The 20,533-nt window shown below is 42.0% G+C and overlaps 1 protein-coding gene across 23 annotated transcripts in view; it reads left to right on the plus strand.

Annotated features, from left to right (window-relative positions):
- The window catches only part of Grip1 (glutamate receptor interacting protein 1), a 657,377-nt gene that overhangs the window by 575,720 nt on the left and 61,124 nt on the right, over positions 1-20,533 (plus strand). For 22 of the 23 annotated variants that reach the window (XM_039079960.2, XM_039079965.2, XM_063264315.1 and 19 more), the window contains 3 exon segments: positions 496-576; positions 9,295-9,364; positions 11,215-11,360. In XM_039079960.2, coding sequence (XP_038935888.1) covers positions 496-576; positions 9,295-9,364; positions 11,215-11,360 — 297 coding nt within the window. 23 annotated transcript variants of the gene reach the window in all.

A 20,533-nucleotide genomic window follows, 5' to 3' on the forward strand; every position in this document is an offset into this window, starting at 1 on the left:
AGATAGGGGGACAGGGACAGAGCCAACAATGATCGATGGAAATCCAAGTTGAAAAACTAATGAATTTATTGCGATTACCTCCAAGAGTGTGAGTGTTACTTATAAGAGCACAGACAACTCAAGGAACAGCTGATCACTGAAAAGCCTACCCCAGCATGGTAGTAACTCAAGTTGTAACACTGGACCTCACATTTACACAGCTCTACAGCTCTGATCAGACTCCTCTCTCCCAAGAAGTTCCTACTATTTAGATAATCTTAGGAGTCACAAGGCCTTGGTAGTCTTATAAGCTTCAGGGACTTCTTGACACTTGTGAGTTGTTTACCTCTGAGTCTAAAGGAACCTTCCCCTGTAATGGAAGGTTTAACTTAGAACTTCCTGAGTCTTTCTTACTCCATCCCTCTCCAGGATGGAAATGTTTTAATTTGGAAGGCTATTTCAATACCCAGACTCCTCTGCATTCTCTAAACATTATTTTCTGTTTTGAAATTACAGAATCTGTCATCCCAAGTAGTGGAACATTTCATGTAAAACTGCCTAAGAAGCACAGCGTGGAGCTTGGAATAACCATCAGTTGTAAGTAGAACGGCTTTCTCTTAAAACACAGGGTTCAAAGAATCTGTAGAATTCTCTTGCCAACAGGTTTCCAGGTGTGGTGAATGTTTTACATTTTCTTCACAGGCTTCAGAGTTACTGTATGAAACTTTGGAGTCAAGTGAACAATAGCCAGCACCTGAAAGCCTTGTGAGGGGAAGAAGATGTTTCAAGTTCTCTCTGCTGTTTTATTTCTCTGTCTGTAAAATGGACACAGAGGTTCAGAGAAGAGCTTAGTTGGTCAAGGGCTTGCTATGTAGGCATAAGGCTCTGAGTAAAAAGCCCAAGCATCCATGGAAAGAACTGGGCCAGAAGCACACATTAATAATCTCAGTGTTGAAAGCTTGAGACAGGAGGAGCTCTGAGACATGCTGTCCAGAAAAGTTTAGCTATATCAGTGAACTCCAACTTCAGTGAGTGATTCTGTCTCAAAAAGAAATGTAGAAAGTAATTGAAGAAAACATCTGGTGTCAACCTCTGGTTTTCACAGGCATGTATACAAACTTGCACACACATATACAGAGAGACAGAGACAGAGAGGCAGAGACAGAGACAGACAGAGACACAGAGAGAGACATAGACAGAGTCACAGACAGAGACAGAGAAGAGAGAGAAGAGAGGAGAGAGAGGGAGAAAAGAAAACAATATAAATGGAAACAATATTTCTATGAAGTATAAGGCTAAATCTTGAGTAAAATAGCATTTGTGTACTTTGTATGCTTCCCAGGAAGTTTTCTATATTTCTCACATGCCAGTGTATAAATTATTAGATGAATAATTAGATGAACAGAAATATACAGACAGGATCTCTATATTTTTATATCCTACACTGCTGTCTAATGAAGACAAGAAACAATAATCTAATCCAAAAATACTTTTGTGTATTCTGAGGACTCTTTTTGACTCTATCATGCATCTGTCACCCATCCCAGATACAATCCAATTAGAGATACTGTGTATCTTGTAATCACGTGTCTCAAACAATGCCTTTAAGTAAATTCCTAAGTTACTCACCATACCTGGTCAGGATAACCAAACCAAAATAAAAAGCGTAGACTATAAATGGGCTTAATTGTCTTCCTCCCCAGGGATCAGGTTTTATAACTGCCTTGACAAACTAACTCTATAGAATTGGTGGTCCTCTATAGAATGGGATAGAAACTCAGATTCTTTTGTACGTCTCGTGTGCACAAACTGAGTTTATCAATGCATGTCCCCATGCCTAAGAAGTGAATGGCCAGCACATAAAGATCAGAGGAGCCATAGAAGCAGGGGCTCTGATCACAAGAGTACGTTGGTTCTGTCCCTTCAAGGAAGAATGGTGAGATGCTATAAAAATGCCTCAGCACACTGCCTGGCAAGTTTATGTCAGGGTTATGCCAAAGTAAAGAAAAAGAGGCCTCAATTGACTAGTATGAAATAGGGCTGTCCAACTCAACTCTAACGATATAAATTTGACACTAAGACTGCACTGCTGTTCGTAATGAAAACCACATGCATATGCTGCTGTACTAAAATGAGTGCTACAGCATTTCACAGCCTCTGCAAAGAATAAGATGCCGCCCCCCAGCACCCCAGTAGCCTTCTGATAGAGAAGTAGAAAGACAAAAATGCAGTAGCACTTAGAACATATAAAACCCCACATGTGTTAGGATGTGACACAGCATGTGAATAAAGCAAACGGTGTAGTTGTGAATGAACGGCAGGTATCCCCAATCCAGTGGATAGATGTATGTCTGTGAGGTATGCAGATGTATGTATGTGTGTGTGTGTGTGTGTGTGTGTGTGCCCCACACACACACACACACACACACACACTCACACACACACACACGCATGCCCTGAATATGCAAGCAGAAGCTATCTTTGGATGTCATTTCAGAGCAGCTGTGCACCTTGTTTTTTGAAAACTCATCTCCTAAAGGTCTGGAGTTTGCCAATTGGCTGCACAGGCTGGCCATTCCCCACCCACCAGCATTGCCTTTCTCCATTTGCCCAGTGTGGGCTTTACAAGTGCCTGCTACCATGATTGGCTTTTGTATGCTGGTTCTGGGATCAAAAACATGTCCTCCTGCTTCTGTGGCAAGCACTTTATGGAGTATCTCCTCAGCCCTTGATTTTTATGGGTATTGAACAAATTAAATTTTTACTTCTATAAATTTTAAGAGCATTTACATTAAATAACCAAAGGAAAAGTAAACTTTGAGACTGAAGACATTGAAGCAATGGAGAAGGTAGTGTCTGGAGGACTCCCATTCAGGGGCAGGGTTGTGTCAAAACTATTCTAACGTCAACAGTGTCAACATCCACAAGCTGCTACAGGAAAGTCTTAGCCTCGGCCCGACACAGGCAGCTGTTCTTTGTGAAGTGTGAGTGAGTGTTGCTCTGCTCCGGGTGGGGCAGGGATCCACACATTCTTACACACTCATATCACTTCTCAGAGCTCCAACTGCACTTACACAGGTGATCATCACGATGCTGAATCTGTTTCTTCCTGGAAAATACTATTAACTAGCAAGTCAAGAAACCAGAATTCCCTGCAAAAGAAAAACAAGGACAAAAAGGCCAGCCAGGATTTGGATTCACTGCAATGAGGGTGTAAACACCCAAAGGCCCCACTCAGGTCCTAGCACACACAGATCCTCGTTCAATGCCTGTATCTATTGTATGGATGGCAAGATGTCTTCATCAGTAACATTCTACTGAGCCCTGAGTTCTTCCAAGAAAGAAGCCTTTGAATAACATTGTGAAGACAAAGTACTGAGCAGACTAATGCATGTATTAAAGATTTAAAAAATAATCAAGAGCAGAACCCAGAGGCCCAAGTGTTCCTCTGTGTAAATGGATACATATATGTATATCTATATATATATATATACAATGTATACATATTCATATATGTATGTGTGCATATATGAATATATACATGTGTATATGCATGTTCATATACATATATCTTTATTCAATGTATACGTATGCATGTGTATATACATATGCATATGTGTATATGTGTACATATATGACTATGTACATATATTCATATACATGCATGTTCATATATACATATATATTAACAAAACATATTGTGAAACCTCAGCACTTGTAAATTGGTAATCATTCAGGACTCTACTTGAAACCCTGTGAAATCCTTTAAACACATCTCTAGATAACAAAAATCTAATGTTCGTCCCAAAATGTATAGTATGAAACTCTCAAAGAATAAATTTTAAAAATATAGTTTTTAAATCTAGCATTCCCTACAATTATATGATATTGGCAGGAAAAGCAAACACACGTGGGCTCTGAGAGAGGCTGAGGCCCTGCATGTTTTATGGAATTTTCCCACCATCTTTGTCCAAAATCCCTTCTTCCTTCTTCCCCTCTGTGTTTGAAAGTGGCCCTCCATCACGAGAGGCATACGAGACCTCAGTGTCCAGCTACACTGCAGACCCAATAGAGTTTAAAAAATGACCACCTCTGCATTTGGATGTGGTGAGCAGTTTCAGGCCAGTTCTCGTGGGTTCTTGATAAAACATTCACAGCACATTAGAACCAGACATTGGTTCCACTGGTGCTGTGTTGATATAGAATGATTTATTATAGTAGTTTAAGTAGATAAACTAACACAAACAGCCACACCCTGCTGCCCACCCCCACCCAACCAGTCCAGAATCACAGACCCCATCATCCAACCAAAGCACCTGCCTGTCAAGTCAGGGAACTTTGGTTGACTCTGCCCCGTGTGTGCCCTTGTCCCTTAAGCCTTTTAGACACTGCCATGTCTGCTGAGCTTTGCAGCAGCGATTTGTCCCTCCTAAACTAGACGTGGCACTCTGGGATGGTGTGTGCTTCCTTTCTTAGTCCTCATGGCAGCCTTGCAATGGCCCATTTTACAGAGTGAAATGGTGTGGCTGGGCTGTGTAACTCCCCAAAGACCCAAAGCCAACAAAAGGCAAAACAAAGATCCCAACACGTCCTGTCAGCCTGAATACCGGCTTTGCTGTCCCCTCACAGTGTGGCCCTGTCACCATCTGATTTGAGGAACCTTCCCAGAGTCTGGATCAATAAAGCAAAGAGTAGCATTCTATGCAGGCAATTAATTTCTCAGCCTTTCTTTATGATACGACTGAAGTCATTGCAGAACCAAAAGCTTAGTTTTCGTTTTTCATAAAATCTTAAAGGGGTGCTGTGTGACAGGCACAATGCATTCTCATCTTTCCTACACAAATAAGCTTTTCCCAGTGAGGGTGATTTCTAACACTTCTGAGATTGAACGATGGAAGGGCAGTGCATGCTATCTTGGCATGAGAAATGTGAGGTTTTTCAATGGGCAAATCCTAGATGAATATCAAGCAAAGGAAAGCAGATGGCGGTTACACACTATGATGGGGAACCTCAATGCACCTTATATTTCCAAAGGGCTCAAGAATTGGTCACATCCAGAATTTGGCGTGTGTAAGAATGATGATATAGCTCAGACAGTAGGATTAGTTGAAAGCTAAGAATGAACTAATTAATCTGTGAGCTACCTTCCACTCATCAGTGAAACCAAGTGTCTCTCCAAAAGACTCTTAGAAGCTTTGAGCTTATGTCTTCAAACGTGGGAGCCAGATATGTCTGTAGAGTAAGGGAATGCAACTAAATTTTGCAGAAAAGGAAAGAAGTTGAATGCTCTCTGACTTGTTCATGGACACTGTTGACACAGGCATGCTAAAGCGAATAGCAAATAGTTGTTGCAAAGATTACTTGTAAGAAACGATGTTGAAAGAATGGAGAGGCAAGAAAGATATATGGATGTGGTGATGACCTAGCAAGGAAGGGAACAAACCCCCATGATTCATAATACAATGTAAACAGAGAACGACTGAGGTTGAAAAATAAAACAGTAATGCTATATGTTATTTCACAAGTGGAATCAAACAAAGTTGAAAGTGTGGTCCCTCAAATGGATGTGGAGGTATGTCCCCAATAAACTGACTGGAAACTATGGAAACTATTCACACGGCATAGCACTGCAGTACTCTGTAGTGTGCAGTGTTTATCTGCAACCTCATGACCAGTGGGAAGCTAGGGCTTGCTCCCTTTGCACACTATCACAAGAGACTGCTGTGCTGCGTATTGCTAGCTTCACATATCAAAACTCAAGTATGGCTTCCACTGAACGAAATTGCTTTCACACTCTCAAATCTCAAAATCACAAATGAATCACCTTAAAGGCAGGAATCATCTCTATTTTCATCCGGGGAAACAGGAAATTGAAGACTTACTCCTGAACAATTTCTAACCAGATTCTATGAACTCGAAATTTTGACACAAGTAAAAAGAGCCGTCAAGATGGCTCAGTTGTTAAATGCTTGCCTTTCAAGCATGAGGACCCAAGCCCCCTACTCAGAAGCCATGTAAAAATGTGAGGTGTGGCAACACGCACCTGTAATCCCAACCCTGGAGAGTTGGAGACAGAAAGATCCCTGGAGTTTGCTGGGTAGCCAGTTTATTTAAGTTGGTTAGCATCAGGTCAGTAAAAGACCCTCTCAAAATAGGTATGTGATGTAACTGATGGTGACACTTGAGTTTGTCCTCTGACCTTCACATAGACACAGAGACATAGACTGCATACACACACACACACACACACACACACACACACACACACACACACACACACTGAAAACACATACATACATTCCGAAAAGCATTACAGCATTTCCTTGTGAGGTTCAAGAATATGTACTTACGGGAAACAAAAAAAAAAAAAAAATCAACGTTGCAATGCTACATATATTGATGGTTGTGGCGAGTCCCGAGCAGTCTTGTAGACAGCACACATGTATCACTGCCTGTATGTCTTTACAGTGGCATTAGAGACCCAAGTGAATTTTGAGTTAAAAATTAATGTTATCAAGTGTGAGTTGGAACAAGGCACTACTGAGATTAACCTCCATAATGTCCCACACGATTTCACAGTGTCAGCCTCTTGTCCCCCTTTCAGTCTATTTGGCCAGTTGCATTGGGAGTTCAAAGAAGTGCTATTGTTTGTCTGTAGTTTTCAGAGCAGAGTCTTAGCTCTTCCTTTGTAAGTCACGCTCTTGACCCATTCATTGTAGGTCACCACCTTTCCCCATCCAATGGAACGTTGATATGGCCACTTCAGTAGAAGCGCCATCTCTGAAGAGAGAATGCTATCTTGTTTCTCATGGCCTCATGAGATGTAAGGAGTTCTCCCTCTCCAGTTTAAATCAATTTCTCTGAGATCTCACGGCCAGAGTCCAGTGCAGTAATGCTCAGCTCATAGTTGGTGTTCTGGAAATCTGTGCTAATCAAGGGCATGGCTCTGCAGACAATATCAATCAAACCCAAAGCATCAAGTGATCATGTGTTACTCTCTGATGAAGAGCCACATATGTGGGTAAGATCAGATAAATCAAGACTGTGACAAATGAAAGATCGAAAGCTCCGTGTAAATCCTGGAGAGGGAAAGTGAGTTCAGTGTGGCCAGGTAGTAATAACAATAAGCAGTTCTGCAGGCGGGGTGCCTGTGTGCACGGATCTAACCACCTTGTCTGTGATGATTCACACAACACTCTCAACAGAAGCTCTCAGGTAAAGATTGTGACTCTTCATCATGTGTTGTACAGATGAGGCACCTAAGGACTCTGTCCCCAAGCAGTCAACCCGGCCATGTTAGAGCGAGGGCTTCTGATTCAACCATTATGACATTAACTGTCATTTCTTCATCATTACTCTACATTGTCCTGCTGTTTTTCTAATACCAAAGCTGCGTGTCTGTATAAAACCTATGAACGTGTAATGATAGTGACCTGCTTGGTAGGTTTTAGAGCCCTATAGACCTAGAAGCATATCCTTGGCTTAGTGTTTTCTAGGATTTGGCGTTGTGGTAGGGTGCTACTAACTGCTCGAGGATTCACTGCCCTATCTACCTGGTAATGAAAACAGAGACAGAGCCCAGATAGGTCTGCGCACACCTCTGTGTTCAATATCTTCACTCCAGGAGACATCTGCCAAGAAGAACCTTTGATGTTTCTGAAATTGGTGTCATTGAAGGAGAAAGGGGAAAATCTGTAAGGCGAGAGTGGCTACTGTGTACACTTAGGTGTGTAGAGCATATGAAAATTCTGGCTTCCAGGAAAGACACTGTAGGATTGTCCTCTATGTCATGATACCATCTTCCTGTCTCACAAAAAGGGGATGGTTTGATGTATATTCTTGCTTCTACCATTGCTAGTTTCCCATGGATCATTTCCGAGGAATCTGGACCTTTTTAGTTTAAAAAAAAGCCTCTTGTATGCTATATGAGGGTAACTACAGGTTGGAAAAATACTGTGCAGATACTAGAAGAATAATGCTTTTGTTTCATAAAGATTTATTTATTTGTCTGTGTGCATGCACGTGTGTGTGCCCAGAACTAAGTTTGTTTTAGAATACGACATGAGTAAAATCAGTAGATGTTTGTAGGGGTGAGTCATATCAAATCATTGAGTGAAGGTTTAAATATTGAGCTAATTATAGTGAATAGATTGTTCTGCATTCTTTGCTGTGAGCTAAATAGTGATTAAGCAAAATCTCATTAACATTTACTCAGGACTAATTGGGATAGTGGGTAAGGTATTGGGGTTGTTGATTTTCCTTTAAATATGATGTTGAGCTGTTAAACCATCTGTTCTTATGCATAAACATTTTTCTGGGATTCAGATGGGATTATGGGATATGATATGGTTCTGTGATTATTATGGAATGATCAGCCTGTTTATAATAAAATCTTACTTCAGGGGCCCCTTAATGTTCTCTAGAAGGAAATCATTGCAAGCTTCAGGTTGATGAAACATCTTCTCTCAGAGAACACTTGTCTTTTACACAAACGCTGATATCCTAAATGAAATCCAAACTTTGTAAATAAAGATGATTTCTCATAGTCACAGTTAATTCCAAGAAAGTTTCTTTTAAAAATGTTTTTTTAATTCTTATCAAATGGAAGTACTACCCCCAAAATTATAAAGGCCACTGTGACTGGTAATAATTTTATGTGTATTTTAATAGGGGCTATATGTGTGTATGCTTAGAATAAGTATATACACAAGCATGTATTTGGTTAATTAATAAAATATTTACTATAGTAACAAAGTAAGCACTCACGTCCCAAAACACTGTAGAGCTTTCTGAGTATGAATTTGTGAACAGAGCATAAAGGTCTATGTAGCTCACCCACCAATATAATTCCTTCTGGTTCAACGAAAAGCTGTGATTACTGCCCTGTACCTTTCCCAGTAACCTTATGTAACGTGATGAACTCCAGTCAACAGTGGTCCCTTCTAGCCAGGGAGGTATGGAGGAAGGGGTGAGAGAGAGGCTCACATTCAGTACCACCAAGCCATCTAGTCTAAATTGGTTTTATTATTCTCCTGTTGAGGAACCAACCTTTCAGGTCACTGACCTGAACCAGCCTAAACCCAATGATCAACTCTCCAAATGCTCTCCCCAATGGCAAATCTAAGCAGTCACTCTTAACATGGATTTTTTTGTAGATACGATATGCATAGTTTCCAACCATTTGCTGGTTGTTTTTGACTTGCATATAAACTCTTATCGGTGTTGGAAGTTACTCTCAGGCAGGAGGGGACAGTCAGCCTCAGATGAGTCCTGCATATAAAGATGTGACTGATCACTCTGTCATCATCATTACAGCGCCATCCAGTAGAAAACCAGGGGACCCTCTCGTCATTTCAGATATCAAGAAAGGCAGTGTGGCACACAGGTAAGGGGAGTACGTTTTCTCATTTACCTGTTCCTTCCATCCATGTGTTTCTGTACTCTATAGCTAAAAGTGATTTTAGAGGATTTTATGAGCTCAGCATGGACCTTTTCTTCACTTTCTTCTGTCTTCCATTTTCTAGTGAATTCTCGAAAGGTACCCAGTTCTGAGCAGGATCTCTCCAACACATTAGTCTTGTCGGATGGCTTTGCCATCATGTCCCCTTTAGACAAGTAAGACTTTTAGAGCCACCATTAATGTTTATATTCCTGTTCTAATTTCCTTTCTGTTGGTGTGATCTAAAAACTAAAACAAACAGTAGAGTCTCAAGCAGGAACTTAAAGATGTGCCCATTAGCTTCCATGAAACATTACTTCTAACCAGAGAACCCACAGCCAAGAGAGCTTACCCACAACTTCACGCTTAGCTAGTTTTCTTTTACAGTCCAAAAGGACCTGCCTAGGGAATGGTGGTGCTCCTAGTGGGCTGGACCCTCCTAAACCAATTAACAACTTAGAAACCATCACAGACATACCCACAGGAAGGTCTGATCTGGGCAGTCTCTTGGCTGTCACTTCTTTCTTAAAAGACTCTAGGCTATATCAACTCCACCATGAAAGCTAACCAGAATGGTCTCCTCCTTGGTCACTGTATTTCTAAATGAGATAGTCTCCTATTTGTTATTTCACAGATAAGGGTACATTTTGAGTCATCGAGCATGCCAACATAATATTGTTAACTTTCCTCTCATTTTTCAATGAAGAGCTTTAGAAAACCTACCCGTTATCACAAAGGAATGTGTCATTAAAGAAATTCTAAAAAAAAAGGGGGGGGGGCTGGGGATTTAGCTCAGTGGTAGAGCGCTTACCTAGGAAGCGCAAGGCCCTGGGTTCGGTCCCCAGCTCCGAAAAAAAGAACAAAAAAAAAGATTTATTAAAAAAAAGAAATTGTAACCACCAAAAGGTATGGAGGACATTGTAGGAGTATAAGGGAAACAACATAGGCACGGCTGTGCTGGAACTTATTAGTGTCGTGTCTCAAAGGACAGATTTGTTTTTCATGTAGTGGGTGGAAAGTGGGCAGAGTCCACCCTGCCTGGTTGCCACCCCTATTTCCCAACCATAGGTGGGAAGGCATTGAGTATTGCTCAGAGAGCCTGTATCATAGGTGATCCAGTAGAAAAAAAGAGAGATTGAATATTAGGAAACACTTAGTAGACTCAAACCTAGACATAATACCTAAAGGAGAGTTCTATACCAAAAATATGTAGTCTATTCTCATTCCTGTTATCACTGTATTAGGGATCTTAAGACTTTCAACAGACTTACAGTTGGTCCAGAAGCAGCCCTGGACTCTCTGGGACCATTTTCCAAATAGTTATGTGAGATTGTCCCCTTCTCCAGCCACAGCAAGTTTTCAGGTGCGTGAAGAAAGAGCCAAAATCCTAGACCTCGGTCGTCAATGACCCTGACCTGTCTTGCCTTCTTTCATCCTGCAGCTCTCTCCTTGGAGCTGATTGCAATTCGTCAACAATGTGTATCAAGACTGAGAGGAGCATTAGGGTATTTGGGTCTCTGGTACCCCCTAAGGAGCTCTAGACTTCCTAAGTCAATGCCAAGGTTAAATTGAAGAAAGCATAAGGAAAACATTTTAATACTATGCTATTTAACATCATAGCATCATCTCAAATAAGAGTGGGGGGGGGAGTGCTTATCAATAAAGAACAATTTTAACACCGTTCAAGAGCTTTGGCTCTGATGGTCATGTGAACACAATAAGATGCCCAGTGCCTCCTGTAATGGCCTGAGTAAGTATTCCTCATGACGCATGAGATACTGTGCTCTTGTCAACAGAACTGGAACTCTGGAACTTGGAGATAAATTGCTCGCCATAGATAACATCCGGTTGGACAGCTGTTCCATGGAAGATGCAGTCCAGATCCTCCAGCAGTGTGAAGACCTGGTGAAGCTCAAAATCCGCAAAGATGAAGATAACTCAGGTACTGGCAGCATCCCTGTCCATCAGCCTGACTCTTCTAGCTGCCTGTCTGTCGACAAGATAATAAATCTTGGTGCTTTTCATGTAGCGGCTGGTAATCATGTCATAGCAGTGTTTTATAGAGCTGTAAGAGCCTGAGTTGTGCACTGAGCATTGAGTGGATTTTAAACAATGCTTGCAAATTTTATAACTAAGATATTTTTATAAAAATTGCATTAAGATGGTTTTAAATATGAACACTACTTTAAGGCAATGGAAATAGTCATTTCCAAGACATTGTTGTTGTTATTGTTTTTGTTGTTGTTGTTGTTGTTAGGTTTTTGTTGTTGGTTTGTTTTTTTTATATCTGTAGTATATAACCATGGTGAGTGTTGCATTCTTAACTTTATATTTAGCTAGCTTACAAACTCTTAGTGTTTTTCTCTTCGTTATTTAAGTAGCGTAGCTAGTAGTCTTCAATTTCATGACTTTTCTTAGATTTCATGGCTTTATTTAGGTTTTCATCTTCCTTTGAAATTATTTACTTAGAAAACCTCTCTAAAACCAGGATTGCAGAATGAGAATAAAAAGGGAACTCTGGGGTTCCGCCCACATTCTGTCCCATGTTTTCTTAAGGGTCAGAACATTCTAGGGGCTTCAGTGATGTGTAAGTGAAGGAGTTATGTGTGAGCAGTGCCTCTCAGACCCTGGTGTGCCTCACAGTCTCCTGGGGAGCTTTGGAAACACACACCCCGGACATTGTCTCCAGGTGGAGTCCAGGATTCTTCTGGAGACAAATGTCACAGCACTGCTACCAATAAGGCAAGAAGCATGCCTTTCAGAGCCCTATGGTAGACACCCTCTTATCTGCCAATCATGACACTAACTGAAAAGCCCACTTACTATGATAACACACAAATTTTGAAAAGTCTAGAAATCAGGTATCATAGCTATTTAATTTAAAAGATTGCCGATCTTACATAAAGTTAGGACCTGTCCTATGAATGTGGTTCTATGGATTACAGTCTCAAGTCTGTTTTCCCTAAATCACATCTACAGTATATGGTTTGCTGCTTCTATGTTGGGTTTTTTTCCATTTCTGAGACAAAAATGTCTAATGAAGACAATTGAACAAAGGATGTATTTGAACTCATGGTTTCAGAGATCTCCATCCATGATTGTCTGGCTCTAGTGTTTATGGCCATGTTGAGGTAGAGCCTTGTGACAGTGAAGAGTCAGGAATGTAACAGGAAAGGGCCAAGGACAAGTTATAAAGCCTCCAAAGTGATCCAGTATTCAGTTTCCTACACTCAGCTCCACTTCTTGTTGGTTTGTGTATTATAAACTCATCAAAGGATGAACTCACTGATATGATTAGTACTAGTACTGTCATGACTCAATTACCTCTCAGTACTTCTGCTAGCTGAGGTCTAAGCCTTCAACACACAGGAGCCTGGAGTTGGCATGGCAGAGTCCATGTCTAATTCCTACCAAGCATACCACTTCTGACTTCCAAAGGACCTGTAGCCAACTCAAGATACAAAATGCATCTCAACAACAACAACAGAAAAATACTAGCTAGCATTGCACAAAAGCCCTAGTTCATTCTCTTCTGAGACTCAAAACAGCAAAATCAGTGTCACGGAACGGCAGTACGGTTCTTGGCCAACGTGAGCAGTGACTAGGCCCACGTGGAGCACAGCTCAGCAGCTCCTGAGCGTTCGTTAGCTGAGCTCAGAGAAACACTTTCCCTGACAGCCTGTGCACGAAAGGTTCCCTGGAGTGACCTTCTGCAATTGAAGTCTTTCAACAGCTCTACATCTTTATGCCCTTGAGCCACTGATGGATGGGAACGGCCTAGTTCCTGAGATGCCACCAAGGCATCTTTGTTGTCCCAGTGCAGAGTACGTGGCTGTTTCTTATGGTGTGAGAATACTCAGCAAGCTCCCCGTGCTTTCGGCCTCCCCTCTGTTTTCCTTAAAGCTTGTTGTTCAAACCCAACTGCCCTGGCTTCTCCTCCTGATTCTCCCTGTAAATCCGGATACAAGCAATGGGCAATGTCCAGGCGAGTCTAAATTCTGTGCTACCTCAAAATGTGCTCCACTGGATTAGTTGATAACTTTAAATCTGGCGTCTCACAAAGTATCAGGAATGGAAAACAGACATGTTCTCTGCCAGAATGTAATAAATAAACAGACCCCCATCCGAGAGAGTCCTCAACTCCATCTGAAACCTCATTGTTAATAATCCCACCATCATTCTGGTCTTTGGAGCTCTCCCCCAAACTGCCTAGTATACTCTCCTACCTTACAGAATTTTAAGCTTTTTTTTTTTAAAAAAGACTTTTCCAGGTTCCTCCCACAAATCATGTCCAGAGTTAGACATTGCATAGTGAAGAAGACTCAGAACTACTTTACTTCTTAGCATCAGTCTCCTGTGGTCATCATCCTGCTGTCACAGCAACAGAATACCTGATAAGGAGAACAACCTGCCCCAGCAAGGGTTGGCTGTCATTCTTGGTTTCAGTCCATGGTCAGCTGGCCAGGTTATTTCTGAACAATGGCTAGATAGTCATGGCCAAAAGGTATGGTGGATCCATACCACTCACCTGACAGCAGTGAGCAAAGACAAAGGCAGAGAGACAAAGAGAGTCCCTTCAAAGCCATTCTAGTGAGGTCATTTTCCCAACCAGACTCAACCTCCTATGAGCTGACTCAGTCTGAATTCACCAGTGCATTAATTCATTGGTGACGTCGCTGCCTCTGTGATCCAACCATCTATTAGTAGTACCGCCCACTTGGTGGGTGGAGCCTTCAGGATCTAAGCCTGTCAGGGGAGATGCTTAATATTCAAAATACAACACTTTCCACTTTTGTTTGATTATTTTCTCTTTAAAATAAGTTTATTTAACTGATACAGAAAATGAGCTGTCCATTAATGAAGTAACATCATGTTTAAGATATGTGGACACATTATAAATTATTCAAATCAATTTAAACATATCTACTTCCTCAAATATTAATCATTCCTTTATTAACTTTCAAAATTTTTTTCATCTATCTTTAAAAATGTTATTGTCATTTAAAGGGTGAAAAGTGCAATAGTGATTTACTTTTACTAGGGTAAAATTTAAATAGTTTAAAACAACTTCCTGGTTTACTTTTCCTAGCTTTCAAAGGCCTGTTTTAATTTTCAGATTTGTGTGTGTGTGTGTGTGTGTGTGTGTGTGTGTTTGTACATGGTGCTCAAATTGGGGAAATAAAAGTATCAGATCCCCTTTGCTAGAGTTAGAAGGAGTTGTGAACACCTAATATGAGTGCTGGAAACCAAATCCCAGTTCTCTGGGAGAGCGGTGTGTGCTCTTAACTCCTGAACTGTCTTTCCTGCCCCACTTTACCCAACTTTTAATTTTCCTCTCCATAATTCACAGCAGATTTTTATCATGTACATCCAATCCTGTTTTCATATTGAAAACTACAAAGATACTTTATAAGGGAAGCATACTTAATTATATTACACAGTTTCAATAACACATGCAACCAACATAAACATGATTGAGAATTGTCTTACTAGCAGTATTATTTCTCTCATCCCTGTGAGAAAGTACATACAGTAAGGAATCGTTCATGGTGCCTCCTGGTGCTTTGGGTCTTGGTCTGGTGCTATGCATACAAATGCTAAATTCTAAGTGCCAGGATCTGGTTGCCTCTGGACCAGTCTTTGTTATATAAACCTTGCTCCCCAATTTAAAGTTAGTTGGTTAATAAAAGGCTGGTGCCTGTGATTGGGGAGTAAAGAGAAAAAGGCGGGACTAGAGGATTGAATGAGGTGGCTCAGGAGAGACCACAAAGGAGAAGGAGAAAGAAGACTGAGAGAACAGGATGTCTTCATTAGTCATATGGCCAGGAGGTCTCCATTAGTTAGATGACCAGAAGCATTTGGCCTAGAGAAGTGCTCCCTGAGCACAGGCTAGTGGAGTGAAAGCAGCTCAAACAGCAAGAGCCTCGAACAGCAGGTAACAAGGCCATATGGATTGGGTACAGGTGAGGACAGCTCAAAACTTGCCCAGTCTATGCTTGTGGCTTAGAAATAAAATATCAGGTTTTTGTGTCTTTTATATGGGCTAGCCAAAATAAATATTTTTTATACAAAGTGTGGTGTGGAATGGTTTTGTCCATCCTGGAAGAAGGCTGTGCTAGGAAAAAGGCACTTACATCATGGAGGTAGGAGAATGTGGCCCACACTACTAATCTCATGGCAGACAGGAAGAAGCACGGGTCACAGAAAGGCCATTGGACAAGGTACAGCTTCCAACAGCAGGCCCCAGTAAACCACTTCCTCCAGCCGGGTCCTGCCTCCTATTCTTTCCAGAATCTCACAGAATAGCTCCACCAGCTGAGAGACCCAGCCACATGAGACAGAGGAAGGGAGTTTATATTCAGACCACAGCATGAATAAGCTATTTTTTTCTAAATTTTTAATTTTACAACTCTAGCCAGAATATGAAATAAATACAGGGACTAGGAGAACGATAACAACAGAAAGGTATCTATTGTTTGAGACCACACCATGGCATTGCTTTGTATATTTTATGATGAGAGAGAGAGAGAGAGAGAGAGAGAGAGAGAGAGATCCATTCAATTGGCTAAGTAAAGATCGATCTTAAATGCAATGTGTGTACATCTCATGTACGGATTACTTAACATTTTAATCTCATCCAAGCTGCGTTACACCATTTTGCCTGGTGCTAGGAAATAGAGAGGAAGCAAGGAGTTAGAGTCCAAGTGTCCCGTGCGTGGACTTGCCTTTAATGACCTAACTTCCTTTCTTTGGGTCCCAGCTCCTAAAGGTCCCATCACATCCTAGCGATGGCACCGACTAGTAACCAGTTAAAACTAGTAGCCCTTAACATGGGTGCCTTTAGGGACATTTATCCTTAGAAGCATAACACTAATCAATTAAAAAAAAGTCAGCATTCTAGAATCTTCTCACATCTAACTCATCTAACTCAGAATAGGTCTGGAGCTGACAGACACACCAAGCCATATGTTTAAGGTTTCTATCCTCGGTAAAAGGAAAGGGAAAATAAAAAATTAATTATATTCATTGATAGCACTGGGAACGATTATACACAAATATATTTTGCATCCAGTAATTTGAGTGCACACAAGCCTGTACTCAGTATCTCTCTAGCACTGATTTTTCTATGCCAAGTTTGCATCCCCTTCTTTTTGAGTTTGCTTCTTCTGCCCTTGCTTTGGGGAATTTATTTCATGAAAGGGCTAAAGCCTCCTCCGGCATCGACCGGGCTCTGTCCTAAGGAAGAAGCAAAGCCTTTTGGGAAACCTACTTAGCCTGATTTGCACAGCTCAGCAGATCTCAGTTCTCTTCCCTGCAGAGGAAGAAAGCCCACCCCAGGGATGAATGTGCATGCTGTACAGAGCTGGCAAGGTGTCCGGTCTCAAAGCCAGCTCTGCAGACAGGTCGGCAGGGCTTACAGAAATGGCAGCTGACTGCTGGGAGAGCTCCACTGGGTTCTCAGCTGCTGATCTCATTTGGCCTATGCCCCGCCCCTTTCCATCTACTGTAATCAATCCCTAGGCCTAAGATTACGGTGATCGTCATGCTGACTGAATATGTTTTTGACTCTTTTAAATCCTAAATCTTTTCGTTGGAAGAACATGACATGGGTGCCCCAAAGAATATGACTATAAATGTTACTGTGAGGGGCAGACTTACTCATATCATGTTTTCTCAAACGGATATATCAAAACATATACTCACTCAGACTTGATTGAATAACAGACATCATCTTTTCACTATTTATTCATTTTACATCCCAATCAAAGTCTCCCTCCCTCCTTCCTCCCAGTGCCATCATCCCACCCCTTCCCCCCGACTCCCCTTCTTAGAGAAGGGGAACCCCACACCCCTCCTGTACCATCCCACCCTGGCACATCAAGTTGAATCAGGACTAAGCTCATCCTCTCCCACTGAGGCCAGATAAGGCAGCCCAGGTAGGGGAAAAGGATCCAAAAGCAGGCATCAAAGTCCAAGTCAGAGGCATCCCCCTGCTCCAGTTGTTAGGGAAGTCACCTGAAGGCCAAGCTGCACAACAAATGACTGTTTAAAAATTATCATCTGATTATCAATTTGAAAAAAAATGGCACATTCCTACAATTCACTTCCCTCATAAGATTGAATGATGATTTGAGGGCTGGGGAGATGGCTCAGGAACTCTAGAAACCCTTCTAAATGCCACTTCCAAACATTGTAGCTCACTTGCAATCCTCCCCACACATGGTGGAAATCGTGCATCTCTAGGCCAAGCTGGCGATCAAGATTAAGCACTGGAGGGGACTCTGGGCCTAACTAAGAGAGCAACCAAAGGCGTTTTCTGACACCAACCTTGCATGTGGACAGGCATCCGCATATCTGTAGGCACCCGCATATAGAACATGGAGAAACATGCATGTATTCACGTATGCATACTGCACACGCAACTCACGAAAAATGGAAAAAAGAAAACACAGCTTGAGTAAGTAGATTCTTTTCTATCCAGAGCAAAGCAAGATGGGAAAATCCTTCACATTTAAAATGTAAAATCTGGTTACAAATTAGTTCACAAGAGCCCACGATCGTAAAGAGCACACATTTTAAGATCAGGGCTCAGTTTAAAGTCCAAGTCTACCGCATTTCAGCTGGGTGAGTTTGGACAAACTTACGCTGAGAGACTTGACGCCACTGGCTTGTGCACATAGGACTGTGTACCTTCCTTCTGAAGGAAGTGTTACTTGTTGGAGTTAGTAACTGACAGTGAACGTCAATGGTCAATCAACTAGGGTCTGTTTCCCTTACTGTAATTATCTCCTAAAAATCCCTTCCACTCTGTCTTAGTCCTCAATCAAGTTCTAACTTAGCAGAATAGGAACATTGCTCATTAGACTACTCACTGAGTTTTAAAGTTTGGTCTTGTGTTTCAACTGAAGTCACACTAGTGAACTGAGAGCACCAAATAGTGGCCATTCTTTTATCTCAATGTTTTTAAATGATAATGTTCCCCGGTGAATCTCTGCAGAGCCTAGAAATCTTGCTCACACCAAACCTGGGTCCCCCTTACTCCAGATGCATTTCACTTCTTCCTTTAACTTCCTGATCCTGTCTTTCCTTCATTCATGCTTCCTTCATGGGTCCCAGGAAGTTAACCACGATTGGTGGAACTCCATGTCCTAGGCGAGGCAGTGCTGCAACTGGGGTAAACAGGCACAGCTTTAGACTATCAGCCTGTCCTCAGCTGCTAGTCTCGGGGCTCTACTGTGCACTTAAGGAAACGGTAGGATCATTCTTGTACATGATAGTCCCTGGCTTTCAGTCATGCTGCTGGCACTTTAGGGTCTGCAAGGTACCAGGTATCTGTTTGGGGCACTGCCGGTTCTTAAATGCTGAGGATATGAACTCTATCCTCAAGTCAGTTGGCATCAAATAGGAGAAACAATAAAACATTAGTTATTACAAGCAAGATGACAGGGCCATGGAGATGGTCAGTGGATGGAGTGCTTGACGTGGAAGCCTGAGGACCTGAGTTCAGTGTTCAGCATTCTTGTAGAAAGCTGGACACAGCAGTATGTGCCAGTAACACCAACTGGGGAGGCAGTCATGGGGATTCCTAGGTCTTAATGGCCAGCCCGATTGTCAAGACCTAGATTCCCTGAGAAATCCTATCTCAAAAGAGAAGGCAGAAGGTAATTGAAGAAAACACAAAACATCTATTTGTGGCTTCCACATGCACGCACATATGTGAACACAGACATACATACACACAGATCAATATGATAAGTGGCTATGTGAATGCATATGTATAATAGGGCAGCACTGTTTGTGAAGGTTCTCTAAACCTTAGGAAGCAGGGCGCCTCCTCTTAGTTGAAGGAAGTCGGTCACCCTGGCCTTACCTTCAAAGATTATACTGTGAGACGAACACCCCCTCCACTGTATACTGCTTTTCCCATGATCTTACCCTCAAAGATTATACTGTGAGACGAACACCCCCTCCACTGTTTACTGCTTTTCCCATGACCTTCTCTGCCGAGCACATGGAGCCAAGCATGGGGCTGGACCCCCTGAAGCAGTGAGCCAAGATGAATACTTCCTTTGCCTTGTTCTCACGGGCATTTTCTCACAGTGACTAATACTTCACAGGACAAGAGAGTGTGGAAGCATCTATTTTTGCTCAGGATGCTCAAGGAAAAGAGTCCTACAACTTTGACCTAGGGAGGGCTTATTAGTGGGGCAGGAAGGCAGAGAGAAGGTGACCCATCCCAGGAGGCTGATGTGAAGGATGTAGTAAGAGATGAAATGGAAAGGTATCCTAGAACATCATCATAGGAAGAAGATTAAAATTGACCCCCAAGGCCACTGGGAGGAGCTGCTACAGCAACTTGCATGGGGAACAAGTCCAAAAGGAATTGCTTAGAGGCTACTGGCTTGCTCACAATGTATGTGTCTGAAAAAACTGTGACTGGAGCCATAGAATGAAATGACTGTGAACTCCAAACAGGCTGTCCTCACAGCTGACCTCACAGCTGGACTCAAAGCTGGACACAAAGCTGGACTCACAGCTGGAATCACAGCTAGACTCACAGCTGGAATCACAGCTGGACTCACAGCTGGAATCACAGCTGGAATCACAGCTAGAATCACAGCTGAACTCACAGCTGACCTCACAACTGGACTCAAAGCTGGACTCACAGCTGGACTGACTCACAGCTTCCCAGCTAGAGATTTCCACAAATATCTTCCATGAACATCAGTTTCCTCATCTATAAAGATAAATTCAATATCTACGATATATGACTGCCTTAAAGTCAAAGGAAGTAACTAGTGTATCTTAGCAATAATGTTTATTCCAGACAGAACCCATTGAGTGCTATTAACAGCTACTGTAAAAGAAAATTAATTTTGACTTTATTTTGTGACGGCCCAATGTTTACAAACACTTGGGTCTTTGAGTATTTTTTCCCTCCCTTTAGATTCATTTATGGCTTTGTCTTCAGAAACTCTTGTGCATTCGCATAGGAGTGTAACTGGGCAGGGCAAAGGAGGAGGCTCTTGTCCAAGGCTGCACGTCAGTGGCTGCTGCTCAATCCCTAGGTCCGCAAAGATGCGTGTAACTCTCTTATCCAGGAGCCCATGGTTT

This window comes from Rattus norvegicus, chromosome 7 (genome assembly GCF_036323735.1).
Source record: "Rattus norvegicus strain BN/NHsdMcwi chromosome 7, GRCr8, whole genome shotgun sequence".
NCBI lineage: Eukaryota > Metazoa > Chordata > Mammalia > Rodentia > Muridae > Rattus > Rattus norvegicus.